The sequence below is a fragment of the Solea solea genome, chromosome 5, assembly GCF_958295425.1.
Source record: "Solea solea chromosome 5, fSolSol10.1, whole genome shotgun sequence".
In the NCBI taxonomy this organism is placed as follows: domain Eukaryota; kingdom Metazoa; phylum Chordata; class Actinopteri; order Pleuronectiformes; family Soleidae; genus Solea; species Solea solea.
The window spans coordinates 29823320-29845742 of record NC_081138.1 but is presented as its reverse complement, the minus strand read 5'-3'; the positions used below and the strand labels follow the sequence as shown (position 1 = coordinate 29845742).

The 22423-nt window shown below is 43.8% G+C and overlaps 1 protein-coding gene across 1 annotated transcript; it reads left to right on the top strand.

Moving 5' to 3' along the window:
* Positions 1-14115: 14115 nt before the first annotated feature.
* Positions 14116-20514, top strand: mex3b (mex-3 RNA binding family member B). Its single transcript, XM_058629815.1, has 2 exons — positions 14116-14764; positions 17826-20514. Exons 1-2 carry the CDS (start codon positions 14542-14544, stop codon positions 19217-19219), a joined length of 1617 nt encoding a protein of 538 aa, XP_058485798.1. The 5' UTR covers positions 14116-14541; the 3' UTR covers positions 19220-20514.
* The last annotated feature ends 1909 nt before the right edge of the window (positions 20515-22423 follow it).

The window sequence follows — 22423 nt, the reverse complement described above, 5'->3', positions numbered from 1 at the left end:
TCGCTTTCTGTTTTTATATCAATGAGCAACGACGATGAGCTGCAGGACTCGGAGGAAATGGACTGTAAAAGAAACTGTGCTTTTAGTAAAAGCTGCCCAACAATAGAGTCTGCTGTGTGTGTGTGTGTGTGTGTGTGTGTGTGGAATTATTGATGTTGTGTGGACCTAAATCTGTTTACACAGTTACATTGTGTTACAGTAACATTTTTAGGTGAAGACTTTTACTGAAGTAATATTAAAAAAAAAAGTCATGGTGAATAGACCGTAGGTGTGAGAGTGGACGGTTGTTTGTCTCCTGTGACCCTCATGTGGAGGATAAAGCCCTAGAAGATGGATGGATGGATGCTCTGGAATAGAAAACTAGAGGACAAAGCCCAGCACAGACTGTGAACTTGGAGTTTTGATGCAGTGATTCAGCAGTGGATTATTAACGTCCTCTGTGCGCTGTGGTGTAAAAAATCACTGTTTTTCTCTGTGGACTTTGGTGCAGGCGAGTGAGTCAGTTTACAAATCGACACAAAATCCTGTTTTAACATCGAGTATTTGTCTCCTGAAATGTCTTCATCTCTCCCCGAGCTCCGTCTCTGTCCACCCACACACACACAGCTACATTCACGTGAAAAGAACGCGTTGTGTTTCATATGATCTGTCTCTGTCTCTGTCTCTGTCTCTGTCTCTGTCCCTGTCCCTGTCCCTGTCTCTGTCTCCGTGTGCGACGTGTTTGCAGAAACGACGGTGGGGTGCCCTGGAGCTCCCGACTCGTCCCGCGCTGAAACCACGTTTGTCCCTCGAGTGCTCGACACACTGTCCCCGGGACGATTGCAGTGGACGTGTTTGCACACCGTTGTTTGTGCACATGCTCACAGACTCTCGTGTCAGTGTGGTTACAATAATATTTACAGAACCATCTGTGCCCATTATGAAATGATGCTGCTAGTTTTCATTCAAAGACTCTCTCTCTCTCTCTCTTTAAATGATAATTGTATTTAAAATCCATGCAGAGGTTAAAGACAGTGAATGTGAGTTCTTTGCGTAGGTTGTGTTTGGTGGTGAATATCAAGCAGGGAAGATAACGATGACCTCAGATCAGCAGCCCGAGGCGCTCGCAGCCCAGTCTGGCTTCCTGTCGGGGGTTCTTGTCAGAAGTCTTCTGGCCTGATTTCTCTTCTTCTGTCTTCACCTTCGGGGATGCTCCAGCATATTTATGAATATTTGAGCGCGCAGATGCTTCCAGACGTTTGGTTCTGCTCTGTGAGAAGTGAAGCACTCGTTTAACACAAACCAGGTGGAGATTACACACACACACACACACACACACACACACACGTGTTTGTTTTTAATCCAGTATCTTGTCATCGTTTTCGTCCACGAGGTTATAAATGACTTTGAAATGACTGTCGTTCACTGTCAGCGCGACCACTTTGAAGACCAGGGACCTGATGAGAAAATCTGCATGGAGTTTGCATGTTCTCTCCTCGTGTGTGTGTGTGTGTGTGTGTGTGTGGGTTTATTCCAGGTTCTCCGGGTTCCTCCCACAGACAAAAACATGCAATATGGGGATTAAGGCAAATTGGACCGTAGGTGTGAGAGTGTCCAGGCTGTACCTATGTCAGCTGAGATTTAACCCTCATGTGGAGGATAAAGCCTTAGAAGATGGACAGATGGATGCTCTGTAATAATAAAAAACTAGATGACAAAGCCCAGAACATGTTTTAAACTTCCAGTTGTATAAATGGACGTGGAGTTTTGATGCCAGGAGCATGAGCAACGATTTGTGTTGCATTGAGTGTGAAGGTATCATAACACTGTGCTCCAAGTGTTCTTGTGCTCTGAGCCGACACAGGAAGTTCAATACACCAGCGCGCGGTCGGTGCTCAGCGGCTGCTGGGAACGATAACTGCCTCCAGCCTCGGGGAAGCTGTCGAGCGCTGGAGCCCGGGCTCTCATGCTGGGTGTGGGTGTGTGAGTGGGTGAGTGGGTGAGTGAGTAGGTGGTGAGTGAACAGAGAGAGTGGGTGGGAGGCTGGGGAAGCAGGGCTTTGAGCGTTTGCTCGTATGTGAAGAAATATGGCTCGCAGTTACCACTTCACCGTTCGGCAAATGGAAGTTGGAATTTTGCTCATCTCACGCCAAAGCTTTGAAGACGGCTCGGCACCGTTCTGCTCGGTTTGGTATCGTTTGCCATTGCGATCGTATCTCCTCAATGTGGGCGGAGTCATCGTAGCCCGGCCGCGTGAAACTGCCCTGATGTGGTTTTATACGTGACACAAACGCACAAACTTGTAAAACCCCTCACATATCGCTGGACCCTGGTGCACTCGCGCGTCAGGGTCCTGTAGTATCTCACCTCACCAGCGGGTGGCGGTACAAGTCTGGACGCAGGGAATCGGACGCCTACCAAAGAAGGCGAGAACAAAACTACGGCTCCCTCGGAAACGTGTGGTCCGAGCGGCTCATCGGCTGAAAGGTGTCCGTTGAGTAACTGAATCATTAGAATCAGTTGATTACAAAGATACGTGCGTCCATCACGTGTCCATTCACACCCGATGTCCGTCGTCTGTCCTGCCGCCAAACATGGTCCTCGCTGCTTCCCCTCAGCTGTTTCTGTCTCTTTGCAGAGTCTCGGGTTAGTTCCTCGCTCGTTACGAAGCCTGTGCTTACTGACAACTGCAAATGTGTTGGCATCGCTGTAAATTGGTCCACCGTGGCCAGTGTTGAACAGGAGTTGAAATAACTGTGTTTTCTCTTCATAACGGCGGCGTCTGCTGCGTCGAGTAAAGGCCAAGGGGCAATTAAGTAGTCTGGGCTAAAGCTGAAATGAAATACAACCACTAGAAAACTCAGTGGGTCACGGAAGTTTCAAATTCCACCGACTGAAGCTGTAAAGACACGATGGACAGTAACATTCAGCTGCTGGCAGCTTTAGTGCGGAAATGTTCATGTTACCTCATAAAAACAACAATAACACGTTCATTTAAAGATACAGTAGGCAGGATTGTTGATTAATAATGAAGTGACTGATCTGAGATCTAGACTGGTCTGGATGTTCTCAGGATGAAGACAGTGGGAGACGTCTCTGTCACAGATGTCCACAGGAGAACGTCTGGAAATACACCGAGACAAATTTAGCTTTTCTCTAATCAAACAAGGGATTTGAAAACTTCAAAGGTTTTTTTTACGAATCTAAAAGTTTTGGTTGAGAATGAAAAAGTTTTTGTTGCAAATCTAAATGTTTTTATTACAAATCCCAAAAATTCAACGTTTTTTCCAAATAAATCCATGTATGGCTTTTGTTTGCGGATTAAAAACTTTTGGTTGCGAATCTAAACGTTTTTGTTATGAGTTAAAAAGATTTGTTTGTGAATCCAAAGGTTTTGTTCCAAATCTAAATGTTTTTTCCAGATAAATCCATGTATGGCTTCTGATTAGTGTTTTATTACTGTGGAAGCATTAGTGGGCGTCAGTTGAGTAAACGGACTCTGATCCAATGATGAGTTGTGTTAATGGACACTCAGGAATGTGGACATGTGTCCTCAAACCACCTCTGAATGACTTGATACATTCAGGACAGACTGGGACGTTTCAGATCTTAGTCCCAGGTGTGAACGGGTTTGCAGATCTTGGTAACAACGAGTGAAAGTGTGATATAGAAGTGAAAGTGCCGAGACCTCCAGGGTCATCACATGGTGTCCTGACCCACATGGAGAGAACAGGACCAGCACTGAGCTCGGTCCGGCCTCGCTGCTGCAGTGTTTTCCTGTGAGAGGATCCTGGATCTCTGCCAAAGAGCCAAGTCCAGATCCTTCTCCCTGTCTCTGTGCACAGCAGTGATTCACTACACCACCATCATTATTCACTTTCTTCCCTCATTTCACCACATGTTGGTTTTCAGAACTCCCCTGTTTTTTACCCCCTAGTATATGTATATATATATACATATACATATACATATACATATATATATATGTGTATACACACATATATATGTAAAATGTCCTCACTTCCTGTGGTTGGTGACTTTCTTTGGTCCTCACAAAGATGTATGTACACACACACACACACACACACACACACACACACACACACAGTCACTGGGACAAAGACTGGATTCATGGAGCCAAACCTGCTTCAGTCAGCTTGACATAAAAAGTGCAGCAGTAAATTAGCAGCTTGTTCCAGAGCAGCTCTCTGTGTCTGTCTGTCAGTTTGTCCTCTTCATGGACAGCTGGACAGACAGAAGACACTTCTGGTCTGAGCAGGAGCAGAGTTTTCAGGTGACGGAGATGAAACGTGGTTGTGATAGTGTTGTTTGGTCCTGATGTCCAGACTCTCACAGACGCACAGACGCCCGTGTTCACACCGGACGCTCTGCGCGTTCGTCGCAGCTGCTGCAGTCCGCCGTCATTACGGCGTGAACACATGATACAAACAGAGACTCGTCTCTTTTCGAGGAGTTCTTCGCACGTTCACTTCCCAACAAAAATAAACAGAGCAGCAGATCTGTTGATAACGATGCTGACGTCCTCCCGACACCTCTGTACGCTCACTGGAGTTTCATGGCGCCTTTTCCACGACGGTACTTGGGACATGGTTGTCCTTGGGAGACAGTTGAGTTTCCTGGGGCTACTGGAGCTAACATGTCCCCTGGGAAGCTCAGGAACGGATGAAGGCCAAGTATGCTGACCCAGTGGCTGAGTGTCGGAGGAATGGGTGGTAGTGGGTTGCAGGGGCTTCGCAGGCCGGTCTCTAGATCGGGTCCTGGGAAGTTTCCACAGAGAAAAATACTAGAGGAACTCTTTGCTTGTGCTCTTTGCAATGACACAAATCGCGTCATGTGCACGATGGGTCCTTGTTTACCAGGACCTTTACGCTGACTTTAAAAACATCCTACACAAATACATTTACTGGCTCTCAAAGGTAAATAATTAAAATAACTGGAAGGATTAAATCCCTCTTCCCGAGCCAGAGAGCTGCAGGCGTTCCTGTATAAACATGAGCTCATGGTTTCTGGCTGACTTTGGGTGGGGCCGCCGCCGCCACTGCCTGCCCGCCTGCACGGCTGCATACGGAGATGGAGGCACAGAGGGGCGGATGCATGAAAGGATGGATGATGGCTCGGGGCAAACTGGCAGCGATGGTACATTACAGGCGAGGAGACGGGGGGGAATGGGCTCTGAGTGATGTTTCCGCGGAAATCAGATCCTAATGGACTGGAGAATGGCACCAGTGGGCGAAATCCAGCGGAGCTCAGAGGCTTGTGTAACGTGCTGAGAGGAGGCTTCCTCCATTAGTGTGCCATAGAGATAACATGGAGTCAGCTGTAATGCCTCATTACTGACGTTTTAAACGTCTGCAGGACATGTTTCCACTTCTCGTGCTGCGTCGCATGCAGGAGATAAGTGTTTTATATGTGTGTCATAAAACATGTGCAGCCAAAAAATGTCATGACGGAAGAGATTTGAAGCCAATAAGGAAACCACTTCATTATCTTTTGATCTTTAAAGGCCTTATCGACATAAAACAGAACTTTATTATTATTATTATTATTATTTAGCTCACACATACAGACATACACGCACACATGGGGGCAAGTGATATAATGACGTATAAAACTGTACGAAACTTAAACAATGAAAAAAAAGAAAAATACCTAGGGATAGAAAAATCGTATAAATGAGAGGATTCATTGTTTATTATTTTTTTATTTTTTTAACCCTTCTCATGAGTAGAAGATGGATGGATGGATGCTGGAAAGCAGAGAAATAGAGCCTTGCACCCATATACTTGTCATTACGGTAGAACCTTGGGACTCGAGCCTGTGACGACTTCCAGTACATTGAGCTGTCGCTCCGAAACTCAGTAGCCAATCAGCAGGCAGCTTCCTAAGCCCCACCCACAAAAAAAAACCACGCTGCAAAGAACAAGTGTATTTCCGACAGGTACGACCCGTGTTAGTGGGTGTTAAAGAGTCGGTCTGTGCGCAGCGTTCAAATCACCGTCAGTGGCCAGAGTTGTGACCATGTGACGTGGTAGAAAACACAGCTGAAGGCTCAGTTGTGCAGAAAAGTGTGAAAGTGTATGAAAGTATCTCTGTATATTTTCAATGTTCCACTGATTGTGCTGAGCCAGGGAAAGTTTCCTTTTCTGTCAGTGTTTACACACCGGCCCTGGATATTCATCTGCCAGAGGAACTGGCGAGGAAGAGGGAAGGGGTTTCCCGCTGAGCTGCCTGGTGACCGGCGAGCAGTCTGAGGGGGGAGGAAGCACGTGGGGGGGGGGCGCTGCTGGCTCTGGTGGAAGAGCCTGGGTTGGCTCTGAAGAAGAAGTGGAAATTAGTGTTTCTCTGTGGAATGTTTGGTTCCTGACTGAGTGAGAAACTCACATCAGCATTGATTTCAGCTTTGTCCTCCTCCATGTTTAAACTGAAACACACCCGACAATCATCACTTAATGTTTCATTTCACTTATGTTAAAACAGATGTATACAGAGGCTTTAAGAATCTGTTACATAGAGCGTCTTATATTCTGTTTTTCAGCACAACCTTTAGACAATCTGACGGAAAAGTTTGTTTTTTCATTTTCACCAACTGTTTAAACTATGACTGGTTATAGTTAAGGTTAGTGACAATAATAGTTAGTGTTTGTTTTCATGTCCATGTGCATATTTAGAGAATTTACACAAAGTTAGGATTGATTTTATATCACAACAAAGAAAAAGTAAGAACGGGAGAAGCAATAATTGTGCAGAAGTCACAAAGTAGACTTCCTGTCGCTCCAAAACTCAGTAGCCAATCAGCAGGCAGCTTCCAAAGGCCCGCCCACAAACACAAAAATCACTGTGAAAGTGTATTTTTCAAACAATAAAATACAATATTTTTGAATGATGAAATCGATATTTTTTTGCTTTGAAAATATTGACACAAATCTAATTCCATAACTATTTTGACGCCTTTGACGTATTTCCAAATTTCACACATTCGATACAATTTGAATGATTTGAGTATTTTCTTTTTCAGAAAATAACCTTTTTCATCAGATCGTCTGTAGGTTGTGCTGAAACAAAGGATATAAGACGCTCTATAGAACACACTCTAAACATCTGCTTTAACATAGTGATGGAAACATGTGCTCATTTCACTTTGTTAGAGATTCTACACTGTAAAAAACACGATTTTGTAAATGTGTGTTTTTCACGTAGTTATTGACTGAATATGAGAACGAGAGGAAAGAAAGAAAGCAACGACAAAGAGCTGGGCTGTGGCTGAGGAGGAGGAGGAGGAGGAGGAGGAAGACTGGGGTGGGGGTGGGATGAACATGGAGAAGAAGAAGAAGGAGGAGGAGGGTGATCAGTGTGTTGTGGTGCATTGTGGGCCAGCGGCTCCAGCTGCCCTGCCGCTGTGCTGCTTGGCTCACCAGCGTCTGGCAGGCGGCCAATCACAGCGCAGGGAGGCAGTGCCACTTCAGTTCAGTGTGTCAGAGCGAAGAGGGTGAGGGAGGGAGGGAGGAGACGGAGCGATGTGAGGACAACGAGGGGAGGAATGGAAGGCGATGGAGGAGTGGGAGGAGAAAAGGGGAGGGAGAGGCAGACAGTGCTGCATCCATCCATACCTACACAGGCTGCACCATTTCTATAGCTTCACCGCTCATGCATGTGATGTACAGTGGGAGGTTCCTGCAGTAACACGGGAAAACAACAACAACAACAAAGACAACAACACAATATTACCCTTTTAATGCTGTTCGGCTAATGTCAACAAGAAAGAGACAAACAACAACAACGACCATGAATCACAAATCTCCTTTCTTTTGTTCTTCACTGAAACACCGACAGCTCCTTCACACACTGTTGTTTGTTTGTTTGTCTGTTTGTTTGTTGACGAGCGTTGGTGAGATTAATAACCAGTCCGACACCCAATGATTCCTCTCATCACAACAAAGAAAAAGCAAAAAAGCTCAGAAGCAAAACAAACCACAGCCAAAACCAAAGTGTCCCATTTTCCTTTGTCTAACCTTGAGTTTGGATCAGGTTACAATCTGTGGCTTACACACACACACACACACACACACACACACACACACACACACACACACACACGTTTGTACAGATATTCTTCTCAGGACTCTGCGTTGACTTCCATTCACTTAACTATAACCAGTTAATCCCTAACCCTGAGCTTAACCATAACCACACATTCAAATCTTCAAATCCTAAACTTAACCAGTTCCTTCAGAGATGAGGTTCTGCCTCATTAGGACCTGATCAGGTTTTGGTCTCCACGAGGACTCGCGGTCCTGACAAGGTCGGTGTTTATGCCAGGTAACCCTGACCCTAACCCTGGTTTAGGTTAAGGTAAGGGTTTAAGTAGTGTGTGATGGTTAAGTTAAGGTTAAAGGGGAATGCATTATGACTATGACGTGTCCTCACTAAGATATGAAAACGAGTGTGTGCATCATGTGAGCGTTCTTGTAGTCGTCGCCTCCTCAGGACCTGGTAAAAACAGTCACCTCGTCAGGACCAGTAGTCCTCATGGAGACCAAAACCTGGTCCTGAGGAGGCAGAATCTCATTTGTAAAGGAACTGGTTAAATTTGTGGGTTAGGTCATAAGGTTAGTGTTAGTCATTAACTGGTTATAGTTAAAGTTAATAGGCTGTTTGAAATGAATGGAAGTCAATGCAGTGTCCTCAGAGGAATAGTTATGTGAACCTGTGTGTGTGCATACATGTGCTACGTGCCAGCCGGTCTGTCACTGCATCCTTCCCTCTCCATCTGTGTGTGCTCTCTCTCTCTCTCCCTCCCCCCCTCCCTCCCCCCCTCCCTCCCTCACTGTGATATAATGGAGCTTCTCCTTCTCTCCTGGGTTTCGTTGCATTGTCTTAATGTCCTGTTGTGGAACAGAGCTCCAGGCGTTCTGTGCTCTGATCAAACTACCAGGGAAATAATTGAATTCTTTTAAAGAAATCATATATATGTGTGTGTGTGTGTGTATATAAAGTGAGAGAGAGAGAGACATGAGCCACTTTATGAGAAGCACAGCTCGCTCAAAATGTTGCCTTCACAACTGCTGTAATCTAACCAGGAGCTGGAAATACTCTCAGTGATTTTGTTCCATATTTCTGCAGATGCTTCTGCTGCACGTCCATGATGTAAATCTCCTCGGTGCTCGGCCGGGCTGAGGTCCGTTTTCTCTTAGTCCGACTAAACAATTCTGAGATTAAAGCCTGAAAGAATTCTGAGATTAAATTCAGAATTCTGAAATTAAAGTCTGAAAGAAAGAATTCTGAGATTAAAGTTGGAAGGACAGAATTCTGAGATTAAAGTCAGGATGCTGAGATTAAAGTCTGAAAAACAGAATTCAGAGATTGAAGTCAGAATTCTGAGGTTAAAGTCTGAAAACCAGAATTCTGAGATTAAAGTCTGAAAGAAAGAATTCTGGGATTAAAATTGGAAAGACAGAATTCTGAGAATAAAGTCAGGATTCTGAGATTAAAGTCAGAAAACCAGAATTCTGAGATTGAAGTCAGAATTCTGAGGTTAAAGTCTGAAAACCAGAATTCTGAGATTAAAGTCAGAAAAACAGAATTCTGAGATTAAAGTCAGAAAAACAGAATTCTGAGATTGAAGTCAGGATTCTGAGATTAAAGTCAGAATTCTGAGATTAAAGTCAGAAAAACAGACTTCTGAGATTGAAGTCAGAAAAACAGAATTCTCAGATTGAAGTCAGGATTCTGAGATTAAAGTCAGAAAAACAGAATTCTGAGATTGAAGTCAGGATTCTGAGATTAAATCAGAATTCTCAGATTAAAATCAGAAAAACAGAATTCTGAGATTGAAGTCAGGATTCTGAGATTAAAGTCAGAATTCTGAGATTAAAGTCAGAAAAACAGAATTCTGAGATTGAAGTCAGGATTCTGACTTGAACAAACATTTGTTGGAACTAAAGCATTTGGAGTCAGAGTTTCTTTAGTATGAAAACATTTCTGTGTTTGTGGGGAAAGTTGTGGACGTCACGCGTGGACGTGATGACCTGTAGCTTTTGTTTAAATACGACACGTAAACACGAGCTGTGGCCGCGGCGGGAAACGCACGCGTGAGTGTTTCTGAGGTCAGTGAGGGAGAGCAGACAGGCGGCTCAGTATCCTGTGACCTGATGTTTGCTGTGACCCAGTCAGTGTCTGCAGCTCGGCAGCTGTTTACTGACGGACAGAAGCTTCACTGAAGCCCCGTCTGCCTCCGCTGCTCTGTGGGTTAGAGCGGGCTCGGCTTCCCTTCCTCTCATTAAAAGGCGAACGGCTAATCGCCTCTAAGTAGCTGCTGGTGACTAATGCCAAACAGCGATCAGCGATCAGCGTCCGTCTGGGCTTAAGAAAGAGCAGTGTCACAGCGTCTGGGCATGTGGGACACCGCTGAACTTGGATTTGCCGTGTTTCCGCTTTGGTTCAGTACAGCAGTCTTGAACAAAGTACCTGCAAGTAATACTTAAGTACAAATACAAGTATGTCACCAGAAAATGACTTTGATAGAAGTTGAATGCACTTTTTTAATAATATTACTTGACCCTTTAACACAGAGTGTACCGCAGGCGACACGTTTGCATTTACCGTAATTACACAACGGTTTCTGAAAAGCGGAGAAGTTGCACGTCAAAGCCAACGTGTGGTTATTACGGTAACAAAAATTTGATTTTTGTGTACAACTACAGTGTTTTTCTAAATAAAATGTTTTGTTTTTCTTCAGTATAAGTTGTTAATACACCATTTTAACATGCAGTGAATTGTAAATAACTGCCATATATTGAAAGTTATTCTGGAAGAATGGGAAAAAGCACTTATTCACTCACAGGATCATTTTCTGGCCTGTTTATGGTTAAAATAAGCAAAAAAAATGTAAATAAAAATGTACTAAAGTTTTAGTAAAGTAAAAGTACAAGTAGTTAGGATTGAGCAAGTTGTCTTTCAACTGGAAGGCTGTTGTAGAAGTTATATACAAAATAAAAAATAATATATACATATTATTATATTATAAATGAACATGTGATATATGACTGTGGTTCCCAACTTGGAGGTCAAGAGCCCCCACCAGCAGGTCACCAGATAAATCTGAAGCTGTCATGAGTGAAAGAAAAACCTTCCTTGGCTCTAAATTGTTTAAATTACTCGATAAAACACCATCTTGTGTTATTATACTTCATACAATCGATACGCTGCTTTGGTGAAACAATGGTCAAATCTTCTTCTTCTTGTGTTTGGAGTTTGTTCATCTCCACGTCTTTTTTTCTCCATGTTCCGTGTCAGAGTCACAGCGCCACTTACAGGCCTGGCACACAAACTACCATGGTTTAGTGTCATTTTGCCGGGTTTTTGTGCGTATGAAGACATTTCTTGAAACAAAGTTTACAGATTACAGAGATTTTTAGGAACGAAAAAAGAAAAAAAGTTCTGTTTTTAAGTTCTAAGACCTGAACGTTGAGGGAACACAGGAGTGAATAGATGTTGCGTTGCTAGGAATGAAGAAGAGGAGGAGGAGGATTTTTTTTGGCTGGAGCTGAGGTGTCAAATATTAACAGGAAGGTCTTTTCCCGTCAGCTCCTCTGGTCCCTGAGTGCCGCCTCATTAGCATCGGTATTGTGCTGCAGGAGTGAGGTGACAAAGCAAAGTGCTTCTGGTCTCAACGGTTTTGAATCAGCTTGAAATCCCCTTTGTGTCGAACCAAACGCCCCCGTGACGTCCGCCTCCGTCCCCTCGTCCTCCCGCTCTGTGGCCGTCCACAAAGGCGACCAACCCTTCACCCCGAGTACTCTCCACATTTACGCCTCATACTTCCACACTGCGCTGCCAAGGAAGACAATATGCAAACGGCCTGCAGCTATTGTCCCGTGCACTGCTGGATCTGAGGTGCATGAAAAACACCCTATTCACACTTTATTATACACAGACTGGAATAAAGCTCCCAAACAAAGATAAAGTGAAACTATTGAGACCGTGTAATAACGTCTAAAAATAGTATTTTCATTTTTACTAGTGGATAAAGCATTTTAAAAATAGCTGAGTCACCATAAATTTACAGATGCAAACAAATAAAGAAACACTAAAATCTGTATTTTGTTAATTCACTTAAACTTAAAACTTTTGTTTGAAAGACAAAGAACATATTTTACATTATTTCAACACATAATTCAACAAATTGCATTTTATTTAAAAAACAAATTAATTAATACTTTAACTATCAACAATATGTTTAAATTTTGCTGACACATTCACATTAAATCTTCTTTCATGTCACAGCAGCACAAGTAGATTTCTGATTCGGTTGTGCAGACACTCAAATTGGACAGTTTTACATCGGTGGGTAGCATTTGACACGTGTACTACCGTAACTCCTGTAGACCATTTCTGATGTCTAGAAAATTCAAAAACTATGGACTGGCTCGATCGGTCCAGGGTGTGACCCCCGCCTTTCGCCCCTATGTCAGCTGAGATTTGCCCCGCGACCCTCAATGACTGCCAGATATGGAAAGTGAAAGTTATCTTGGGGAAAAAAGGGGGCAGAAGAACTCACTCATTGAACATGAACATGCGATCACGTCAGAACAGGGCCTGAAAAAACCCTGTAACTATCCCTTTAAGATGTCCTCAAAGGCCCCAAACACTACGGTCTGTACAATTTCCCGTTAAGTTATTTATTGTTTTCTGTGACCACAGAGGTTCATCTGAGGTGACGGCACAGTGACGTCATCGTCTGGTGCTGTAAAACGACAGGAAATACCCTTAAAGCCCTTCAAAATAAAACGTTTTTCAAAGCCTTCAGAGTAAAGAAGCCTGGCACCTGGAGGGAGAAGCAGATTAATGATCAATAAGTGTATTGATTTATTGACTGTTGGTGTCTGCTGTGGCTGAACACACTGGACCACATGTCATGTTCCGTGCCAGTAAAACAACCGTAAGCCTTTTTCTCCACTGGTCAAAAAACCCCACTAACATCTGGCTTTTGTCTGCAATTGGAAAAGATTCAATCAACATTTACTCCCGGGGTCAAATGACTCTGCAGTAGACTTTTTATTGACTCCAGCTCTGATCGGCATTCATGTAAACATGACACCCGTGTGAATGTGGTCACTTTTTTTACAGTGGTCAAAAACATTTGAATGGAAACAAGGCTAGAACGATAAATCTGTTTCCGTGACACAAATTCACCTTTTATTGATATTCCAAAGTCTCCACCTCCAGCTCACGTTAAATCATTTCATGTGTGGGTTTTTGGTTGTTTTTTTTAACCAATTTTATGGCAAATTTGACAAAAAATTTCCATATAGTTAAATAGAAACAAGGCTAGAAGAATATCAATTATTGCACTTACTTTTATTGACTTCCTCAAATGTAATGTGACACGGTCTAAGTTTCCTCCTGAGATTCTTTTACCAGTTTTATGGCAAATTTGACTTAATTTTCTCATATAGTTTAATGGAAATCTGCTTAATCAGTTAATCATGTTAATAGTTGAAAACCCAAATACATTTTTTACCAACTTTCTTTGGCTAAAATTCGTGATTTGTGAAACATGAAGTGGTTTTATTGATACATCAACTTTTACACAAAACTTTTCTTTGATACAGGCAAATTTTAATATGTTTCCTCGTGTTTTTCTTTTACCAATTTTATGGCAAATTTTACAATTAATTTCAGGATATCTACTATTGCACTTACTGACTTATCAGTTTTTTTATTTATTTGTTTATTTTTGCAAATTTGGCTAAAATTTGTGAAACAATAAGTTTCCTTCAACTTTCCCTCAGATGCCAAATTCAACCTCATTATTTCAAGTGCTTTTTTTCACGCAGCATTTTCAAGCGCAAATTTTACCAATATTTCTTTTATCAAAATTTTTTAAAAACAAACAAAAGTGTGTGTGTGTGTGTGTAAGTGTAACAAACACAGTAGCAGAGCAGCGAGAAACAAAGACAGACTGAGAACAAAGAAGTGGGCGTGCCTCGCTCGCTGGCACCGCCCACACACCGCAGGCCCGCCCAATCAGCTCGCCCGATGCAAATGATCCCCCAGCGCCGCATCGTCCCTGCCCAGGCGGTGACGTCACCCGCACATCTCTCTGTCTGGCTGTGCGAGTGAGAGTGAGACAGAAGCAACAGAGCAGCTGAAGGAAGCCGCCGGGGAGGGGCTCTTTGTCAGGAAGGAATATTCCTCACTACCTGGAGTAAACACGCTTTTTATTCTCCGTGACACAACACAACACAGGCCAGCACGGCTCGGCTCAGCCCGGGACTAACTCTTCCTGTCGGGGGCAGAAGCAAACACAGAGGGGTGGATGTTATTTTGCGGCACCTTGCACTGCTTTTCTTCCTCCTCCTTCCTCTCCTCTCCGCCGCACTGATTTATTTGCCACGGACCAGTTTGTCTGTGAGAACCGGCTCCGGTTCCTTTGCTCTCCCCCTCCTCTTCCTCCCCTCCTCTCCTCTCTTCCTCCCCTCCCGGTCACTCCTTCTTTCACCCTCCTTCTTCTTCTTTTTCCTGCCTTCTTGATCCGCGAAGATGCCCAGCTCGCTGTTCGCCGACAGCAACGTCCAGGGAGACGCACTGGACGAGCAGAGAGCGCTGCAGATCGCCCTGGACCAGCTCTCGCTGCTCGGCCTGGACAACGACCAAGACCCGCTCTTCGACAACAACCAGGAGCCCCGGAAGAAGAGCGTCAACATGACCGAATGCGTCCCGGTTCCCAGCTCCGAGCATGTGGCAGAGATTGTGGGCAGACAAGGTGTGTTTGTGTACTTGTTTTTGTTGACTTTCGTGCTAGAAACGCGGACTTTTTCCAGGTTCCAGCAGTTCTCGTGCTCTCGTGTCTCGTCTGGTCCGAACGAGACAGAAGCTCATTTCTTAGACAGAGGTAGACTCTCTCCTCTCAAACAGAACCACATGTCGGGGGGGAGAAGCACCGTTTCTAAGTTAGAACATCACCTCTGAGGCAGAACCTCATTTCTGAGATAGAACCCCAGCATCACCTCTGAAGAACAACATCTGTGAACGTTCTCTGTCGCTCAGGTCTTTGTATCTTCAGGAGTTCAACTGTAGGCAACTGCACTTGCTTTAAAGTCTTGTACATCTTGGAGATAGATCCCCATTAGCCCAACATTACCTCTGAACATGTGTTCTGAGACAGAACCCCAATTTCTAAGAAGGTTCTCAGTCATTCAGGTCATTGTATCTTCAGGAGTTCAGCTGTAGGCAACTGGACTTGTTTAGCATTCCTGAACATTTTGGAGGTAGAACCTGTTTTCCTCAGACAGAATAGTCATTTCTTAGGTATGTTTGAAGGTTCTCAGTCCCCCAGGTCACTGTATCTTCAGGAGTTCAACTGAAGGCAAGTGGACTTGCTCTGAAGTCCTCAACATTTCAATGGTAGAACCTCATGTCTTAGCTTGTAGTTAAGTTAAGATTCAGACTGTGATTTGTGGTTAAGGTTAAAGTTTGGATGCATGGATTGTCCGGACAAGAACATCTGCACAAACATGTGTGTTTGTTGTTGTTGTTGTTGTTGTAGTGCGTTGACTGTGTGTGTGTGTGTGAGTGAGAGTACCAAAACAAATGAGGTTGAAGCGAGTTCCAAGCTACGACAAAGGGACAATTTATGATGTAACTGCACATCACATTTACCCAAAAAAACTTCTCCACATAAGTCATATTCCTTTGTTGGAATCATTGTAAATGAAGACAATTACTAATATTTACTGGGAGGTTGTGTAAAATGCTGTTTTGCTGAGCAAAATACAGTCTTAGTGGTTTATTTTGATGTGCCACAAGGGGGAGACTGTGAGCTGTAAAAATATCTAAACAATAACATGTTTTTGTAAAATTTACGACATATCATAGGATTTATTTTACACTAATAACATATTTGTGGAATATTATTTTGTAAAGAAAATGCTTGGCAACATTTTTGAAATACTATTTTATTAGTTTCCTCTCTATCGTTGACAATTTTTCCCCTTGTTTTTGAAACATTTTCTGAAATCTTATGAAGGTAGATCACAGACAAAAGGCCCCACCCCATTTCACTTCAAGTATCTAAACATGATTATTTTGGTCAGGATCAGGGAACAGGGCATCATGTCTGGAACAGAATGTCAATAAACACTCTCAGAAAATGCATTTAAAGAACTTTACACTGTGCTGCCTCTCGACAAGAGCACTCTCACTTCTTTGTGATGCCTCGGTGTAAATGTGTGGGCACCAGTCGTGAATTCAACACCTCTGTAATCCACCAGGTATCAATGGATTTGGCTGAAACGCGTGCTTTTGTTACCGTCTCGCCACTTAGTCACACGCTGTTCCCTCCTCTATAAATACAGCGAGGTGGGCGGCTGCAAGGAGCGCGAGGCGATTCAAGAAGTTGACATTTAAGATGAATAAGTGCCCGCTGGGTTCATTCCGCCTGTGCCGAATCAAAGAGTATATGGACCCAACTCTGATTACATACTTTATTATATTTTTCTGACGTCTGCCTGTTTTTAAAACAGTCAATGAATGTTAAGTTGGGGCAAAAATGAATGGGGTTCAGTGTATAGGGAAAAGAAAAGGTCAATTTGACTATTTGAATGAAGAGACAGAGAGCAGAAACAAACCCCCGACACTTCCTGTCATTATAATCATTATCGTGGTTAAAGTAGGACATGTAGGTCACTGAGTGAGCTCATCGGGGGCAGTGGCTCTCCACTGTCTGCCTTTGTTATTAAGCGGCTTCCAGAGTGATGTGTGGCGGCGAGCAGCACAGGATCAGATTAGGACAACGGTCACGATCTTACCTTGCCACAAGCAGCAGACGCCCATCGCTGCATGGAGTGAACTGGGCTCCCGGCTGCGGGGCGGTTCTGGTGCCTGGTTACATATGCGGAGTCTTTTCTCCTCCCTGCAACGCTGCTGCTGCTGCTGCTGTTGCTGCTGCTGTTGTTGTCATCGTTGATCCAAGAGAGTGTGAAACACAGAACATTCAGACAAACAGACAAATGTTTACTTGCATGTCTTCAGGCTCGCGTGTTAAAGTTAAAGTGTTAATGATTAAGGAAATTGGGGAGGTGTTGAGCATTTCCTGGTTATGAATGTTGTCGGGGTGAAACACAAAAGGCACGTGGTTAGGACTAGAAAGACAAAAATCTCCTCTAAATAAAAAACGCATGGGGATGAAACAGCGACGCTGCCGCGTGTGGTCTGCTCACTATTTCACTGACTTGTGAACGACGTCACTGTTGTGATTTGTCATAAACAAACATAATGGGGGGGGGGGCTCAGGAACATCATTGTTTTACCATGAATTGTCTCCCGCCCACTTTTGAATGTGGCATTTGTAGATTATTTACATGCACATTAAGCTTAAAAAAAATAAAAATATATATATAAAAAAAATGATGTGGATTAATGTCTGGATTGCTTTAAAGCATTGTTTTATCCTCGTTTAACCTACATCAGCCCGCTGTAAACCCACAGTGGACACTGGAGCTGATGTTGCTGCATCACACTGTCCCGCTCCTCTGGCCGCGTTCCACTAATTATGTCATGCGTCTCCTGCCGTTTCCTCAGATATTGTAACTGAACAGGTTTCTTTGTGGAGTTATTTTCGTCCTGCTGTATGTTCAAGGTGCTGCAGCATGTGGTTTTAATTAACTCGCTTCTGAGGCCGCTCGGCCTTTTGTGAGACAATAATAAACATACAGCAGCTGTTTAAAATAGAGTCTCAGAGTAATGGTTGAACACATGACACGTATCAGGTTGTTGTTTTTGTCCGACTTGTCCTCACTTTTGTCCGTTTTGCTTCCACGCCTCAGGTTGCAAGATCAAAGCGCTCCGGGCGAAGACAAACACCTACATCAAGACCCCGGTTCGAGGCGAGGAGCCTGTTTTTGTGGTGACGGGACGGCGGGAGGACGTGGCCATGGCGAGGAGGGAGATCATCTCCGCTGCCGAGCACTTCTCCATGATCCGAGCCTCCAGGAACAAAAACACCAGCCTGAACGGAAGCGGCACCCCAGTCCCCGGACCCCCGAACCTGCCCGGACAGACCACCATCCAGGTGCGGGTGCCTTACCGTGTGGTGGGGCTGGTTGTGGGCCCCAAGGGAGCCACCATCAAACGTATCCAGCAGCAAACCCACACCTACATCGTGACACCCAGCCGAGACAAGGAGCCGGTGTTTGAGGTGACGGGGATGCCCGAGAATGTAGACCGAGCGCGGGAGGAGATTGAAGCCCACATCGCCATGAGGACGGGGGGCCTCATTGAGCTCCAAGATGAAAATGACTTCCACGCCAACGGTACTGATGTGGGTTTTGACCTGCATGGTCACCCCACCCTGTGGTCCAAGGCCAGCGCCGGGATGAACCTCACCTCGGCTCGCAAGCCCTTCTCCAACTACCGCAACGACTCGTCCTCCTCCCTGGGCAGCGCCTCCACAGACTCCTACTTTGGCAACAACAGCTCTCGCATGGCGGACTACAGCCCCCCCAGCCCCGCACTCAGCTACACCACCACCACCAACAACAACGGCAACAACAACAACAACAACATCAACGTCAACACCAACGGCAACGGCTTCGTTTACGGGAGTGACGTCATCTCGCCCGACTGCACTGACATGACTTTTGACTCCTCGCCGGGGTTCGACACAACACAAGCCCCGCCCGGTTTCCTGTGGTCTCAGTGTGACAGTCGCATGACCCCCTCCTCCAACGGAGGCAGCTCCCCCACCTCCACCTCAGCCATGTTCCCCACCAACACCTCCAACAATGCAAATGGGGTAGCGGTGAATCAGAGAAGGGTTAATGGATGTACCCCGCAGCCCAGACTCTCACCTCCACTTCACAGCCACACCGGAGGCACCGCTGAGCACCCGCTAGCACGAAGGGTGCGCAGCGATCCCGGCGGAGGTCCGCTCAGTTTCCCCGGTTACTCCAGCACTATCGCCTCCCTGCCCGGAGTTCCGTGCGACTCCTCCAACTCGTCGTCCTCCTCCTCTTCGTCCTCCTCCACCTCATCCGGCACGAGCCGGAAGGGCAGCCGCGACTGCTCGGTGTGCTTCGAGAGCGAGGTCATCGCAGCTCTGGTCCCCTGTGGGCACAACCTGTTCTGTATGGAATGCGCCAATCGCATCTGCGAGAGGAGCGAGCCCAAATGCCCCGTCTGCCACGCCGGCGTCACTCAGGCTATACGTATATTTTCATAAGAAGTGTGTATCTCTGTGACTGTTCCTGTCAGCGAGGCTGGCGACAATAGCAACAACAGACTCTTCGTACTGCTTTAACGGGATCGCCCGGGTCCTGCTTTGGAACGTGTACATAGATATACATATGTATGTAAGAGGCTGCAGTATCTAGACGAAAGGGCCGACGCCCTCTTTGGGGGTCGTAGTTGTGAATAATATACTGTAGCTTTGAAATATTTTCAACATCTAAGTGCATGTTTTAAATATTACAGCATAGTAATCAATAGTTCTAGTAAATTGTACCCTATATTTATGTAACGAGGAGACACAGCGGTCAGTTAGCGGGCTGTGGCTACATCCTTAGCACTGCGTTTTCATTTCAAATCGGCGTCGGGGCGTTTAAAGCGGAGAAGTCATTTTCCTCACAATATACGACTAACGAGTAAAGTCAGACCACGTGCACTGAGTGTGGTTTTAAAAAGTCCGTCCAGACTGGGTTTTCAAAGGTGAACCGAGCCGTTAAGTGTTTCCATTTAAAGGTCCAGTGTGTAAGATTTAATGGTGAACCAGAAAGGACGTTTTAAAGTGTTATACTTATAAAACTGGCTGGTTTGTCTGTTAAAGCGTCTGTAAAAACATGGCAGCTCAAAATGGCACAACAACTTCTGCCTAAAGTCGGTATCAAAGGTTTATTTGAAGACTAAATGGTAAATAATAAGAGGGTTAAAGGGGTTAAAACTTAAAAAAAATATGATCTTCTCAAATGTCTCATATTGTCCACAAACCAAAATGATTCACTTTTACTGATTCTTTTGTTATTATGAAGCAAAGTCATCAGGGAAATCATCAAAATTCAAAACATAGTGATTTAGTTTTGTCCATTGTGGGCTACTATGATCCAAAATGGCCACCTCTGTGGAGCTGAGCCGGCTCCTGATATAAATATTAAAGGTTAATTTTGGAGTTGATTAGAAACAACTAATTCATACAGCCATCCTTAAACGTGTGGTACTAAAGGTCCATATGTTGAATTTTCACACACTGGCCCTTTAAGTGGGAGTTTTAAAAGGAAGGAGAACGCAGACGAGTGCGGACGCAGCCCGAGTTTTCCAGTTTTTGCCGAATGAATGTAGTGAAGCGAGCGTCGAGAAGCGAGAACAAAGATACTGCAGCTCGAGGTCAGGAAAACAAAATCACAACAAAAGAGACGACGACGACGACGACGACGACGACATATCCTACATATATATGTATATATTACATTTCCACGAGTTGACACAAGTTTGAAATGAACATTAATACAGATATTTGAAGTATTTTATTTTCTTTTTTGACTTGAAAGATTATATTTCCTTATTGCAAAAAGATGTTTACAGATATTTTAATTTAAGTTCAGTGAACTTTTTTGTAGCTGGGTTGAAATGTTGTTTATTTTTTAGTACGGCCTCGCGGCGTTGATCACTGTATTGTTTTAATATCACACGACTGTGGGGGGGCGGGGAAGGGGCGGGCCGGGGGGGCGGGGTGTTTGACAGTATTCTGTTGGGATGGAGTTTTTATAGGTTCAGCAAAAAAAACGGAAAAAAAAGTGTTTTAAAATCTGCTTCACCCAGCATATTTTTTATTCAGTAATATAAAGCATATTTTATTCTATATTATTATGAAATGTTGAGAAATGTACAAAACTTAGTAAGTTGAACACAAAGGAAACTGTCGACGCTTTCTAAAGAATTTGTATGAATTAGATTCCAGTGGAGATTTACAGGCTTCTGTTGCACCACTATAGTTTTAGTATTTCTATTTTAATACGTTTGTTTACCACTTGTTTATGTATATTATGTAGGTGAAAGTTACTTGAGCGTAAATGTACTTTATTGAGCAAAGTTTAAGAACAAAGTATATTTTATTTTATGATAAAGGGCCTTTAACCTCATGGTCAGATACTAATATTATATTTGCTGAGACAAGATTTGAAGAAACAACAAAAAAAACAAAAAACAAAGAAGATGTATCAAGAGTTTTATTTTTCTGACATTTAAAGTTATACATGATATAAAAAACTACAAAAAAAACGGTAAAACTTAAGTAATGGTGCTACTTCATGTTTTTTTTAAGTATTTCTATATAAGTCCAATAAAAGAAAATGGTACATTATTCATGAGGCGTCTGCTTCTTTCATGTCCTGTGTCCCTGCTGGAGTTTTCAACTGTTTATATAAATAAAAATATAAATATGATCACTTTACACGCATGTAAAACTGATTCAAAACATTAAGAATATACAATTCTGCTCTTTGCTGAGTTTATTGACAAAACAGAGTAATGCAGCATTAAGGCAAATTAGAATATAATATAAAAACATAAAATGATATATAAAAAAAGGAATAAAATAAAACTTGATGAAGAAACGGTAAGTTCAGAACAATTGGAGATAACAGAAACTAGGTTTTTAGCGAAGAAAAGGAAACAAATGTCATGTAAATGTTCTAAAAACTGCAGATTTGTGCTTTTTTTCACTTGTTCTCCAAAAAAAAGCCAGTTTACAAAGCTGAGAATCTTTAATGATTAGAAATGATCTTTAATACGTGATAAATACAAACAGATTGACCAAACCAAAACTTTTATTCTGAAAAATCTGTAAATACAGAAGGATAAACATTCAATTTAAACACATTTGTCTTCTGTCTGTTGATGAATCAACACAGAGACAGCATTTTAATGACTCTGGTGGTTCTTTTTCATAAAGACACATTTAATCACTGACACTGCGGCGATCTGATGTCCAGTTTTCACGGCGTTTCGTCCAGAGGAGCTGAGCAGATTATGGGGTTTGAACCAGAGGCCGGCAGAGGAGGAGGAGGAGGAGGAGGAGGAAGATGAGGAGAAGAGGTCACACAGTGCTTTTAATTAGTGCTGAGGTTCTGACTGCACGGCACACGCTCCATAATTAGGTCACGGTGATAATCCGGCTGTGTCCACCCGTCCATTAGGAAGCACAGAGGGCTCACACACACACACACACACACACACACACACACACACACACACTCAGGAAACTATTACACTTTGAAGTGACACTCTAAGTGTAGTCGCATGAGGTAATGACAGAGTCAGCACTGAGCCGAGAGCCCAGCAGCCGTGCACACTCTCAGTGAAAACACAAGTTTATGTCACTTTGTCACTGACTTGTTCTCTCGCACCAAAACCCAGAGAGAAAATCAGCAGT